Source organism: the organism of the source record quoted next, assembly GCF_019968985.1.
Source record: "MAG: Porospora cf. gigantea B chromosome Unknown PgB_NODE_258_length_25431_cov_344.817_24001-25431, whole genome shotgun sequence".
Classification (NCBI taxonomy): Eukaryota; Apicomplexa; class Conoidasida; order Eugregarinorida; family Porosporidae; genus Porospora; species Porospora cf. gigantea B.
In genome coordinates this window covers 1-1,431 of record NW_027178856.1, presented here as the reverse complement: position 1 = coordinate 1,431, position 1,431 = coordinate 1, and the positions used below count along the sequence as shown (strand labels likewise).

At 50.2% G+C, this 1,431-nt stretch overlaps 2 protein-coding genes across 2 annotated transcripts; both read right to left on the bottom strand.

Moving 5' to 3' along the window:
* Positions 1 to 139: 139 nt before the first annotated feature.
* Positions 140 to 943, bottom strand: KVP17_003592 (uncharacterized protein; the record flags this gene model as incomplete). The annotated part of the gene is made up of 1 exon (XM_068521081.1): positions 140 to 943. The coding sequence occupies one exon, from the start codon at positions 941 to 943 to the stop codon at positions 140 to 142; it is 804 nt and encodes a 267-aa protein (XP_068376268.1).
* Positions 944 to 1,063: 120 nt separating this feature from the next.
* Positions 1,064 to 1,390, bottom strand: KVP17_003593 (uncharacterized protein; the record flags this gene model as incomplete). The annotated part of the gene is made up of 1 exon (XM_068521083.1): positions 1,064 to 1,390. One exon carries the CDS (start codon positions 1,388 to 1,390, stop codon positions 1,064 to 1,066), a length of 327 nt encoding a protein of 108 aa, XP_068376269.1.
* Positions 1,391 to 1,431: the final 41 nt, after the last annotated feature.

Below are 1,431 nucleotides of genomic sequence, written 5' to 3'. Positions count from 1 at the left end.
AAACAGATCAGTCTTTATAGGTTTATTCGTTGGCGCGTAGCACCTTCAAAAAATGAAATCTGTTGGCCGTTTTGCGATCTTTGTTTGATTGATTGTCGTATCTTCGTGACTTCTTTCTTTTGTGAGCAGATTAACAACATCACTTCATGGTAGGGAGGTACTTTACTGTCGCTTTCATGATGGCGTCGACGTCAGACCGCTCATGCCACCGTTGCCATTTTGCTTTGTCATTACGACCCTGGGAGTCGCACATTAGCCAGCAGAAGATGGCTGCTTGCCAGAAAACGGCAGCCTTTACGATAAACATATAGGCGGTCTCCTCCCCCACAAAGTGCAATGTCGCGACCCCGCGGTGTGAGAAGCGGACTTCACATCGGAAGTCGACCCAGGACTTCACATCGGGTGTCTCCTGATCTTCGGCACTCATAGACTTCATCCAGTTCATGGCACTTTTCTTTTGCTCTTGAGCGCGGTCTTCCACCCAAAACCCCTCGTAGCTAAGGTGCAGCTTGCCGGATTGGTCAAAGTTCAGGAACTCCACGACGAATGGCGGGTCAACTAGCAATGGCAGGGTGCGCAGCGCCCACTCAGGCGCTATCATAACGGGTCCCGACGTCACAGAGAAGGAGCGCTTGACAGTGGCATCTGTGAGGTCGTCCTGTTCGTGCAAGTGGGGGTCGAAGAACATATCGTCGTGCACATCTCTCTCCTCCGTTGGTAGAACTCGATGGCCCTCTGCTTTGATGTAAGACCCCAGTGCAGATTCTGGAATAGTCACGACCCTGCTTCCCTCAGCGAAGGGGACTGGAGAGAAGACGATTTCGTGACCCTCCTCGGTTCCTCGGTGCCACATAATGTTCTTCAAAGGGTACTTCGCCGCCAATCTGTGGTTGTCAACAAGCTGGACTCGCTGGCCTACGAAGCAGTTGCCCTTGATAAACATGGCCCCTTCAACCTCAGGTTTCAGTGCTTCTTGCTCGTGCAAGTAAACACCTCTGGAAAATCGTCAAAACCACAAACTTTGGAGGCTAAAAGAGAAACAGGTCAATTTAAGTAGAAAATATCACAGCGAACAGAGATCGGGAAGAATACGATCCCAACAATCGCCTTTTACTATTGTTGGCCGTTTTGCGATCTCAATACTGTTCAGATTCCATTTTTTGAAGGTGCTATGCGCCAACGAATAAACCCACCTGTCGTCCTCGAATGAGCTTTCAGACAGCGTCGAACTCGTCGCCTTTGACCCGATAGGTGCCGTATCACGTTGCAATCCGAAGTCTCGCAGAAGAGCTTCCAAATCTATGGTCTCGGTGAGCTCGTTTTTGTTTTTTACCTTTTCTAGGCGTTGGCCTCGCAAAGGAGTGATGTGGTCTACGACGTCCACCTTCATCAGGTACTGAGTGAAACCGCAGCCAGGCGCTCACTGGGTTC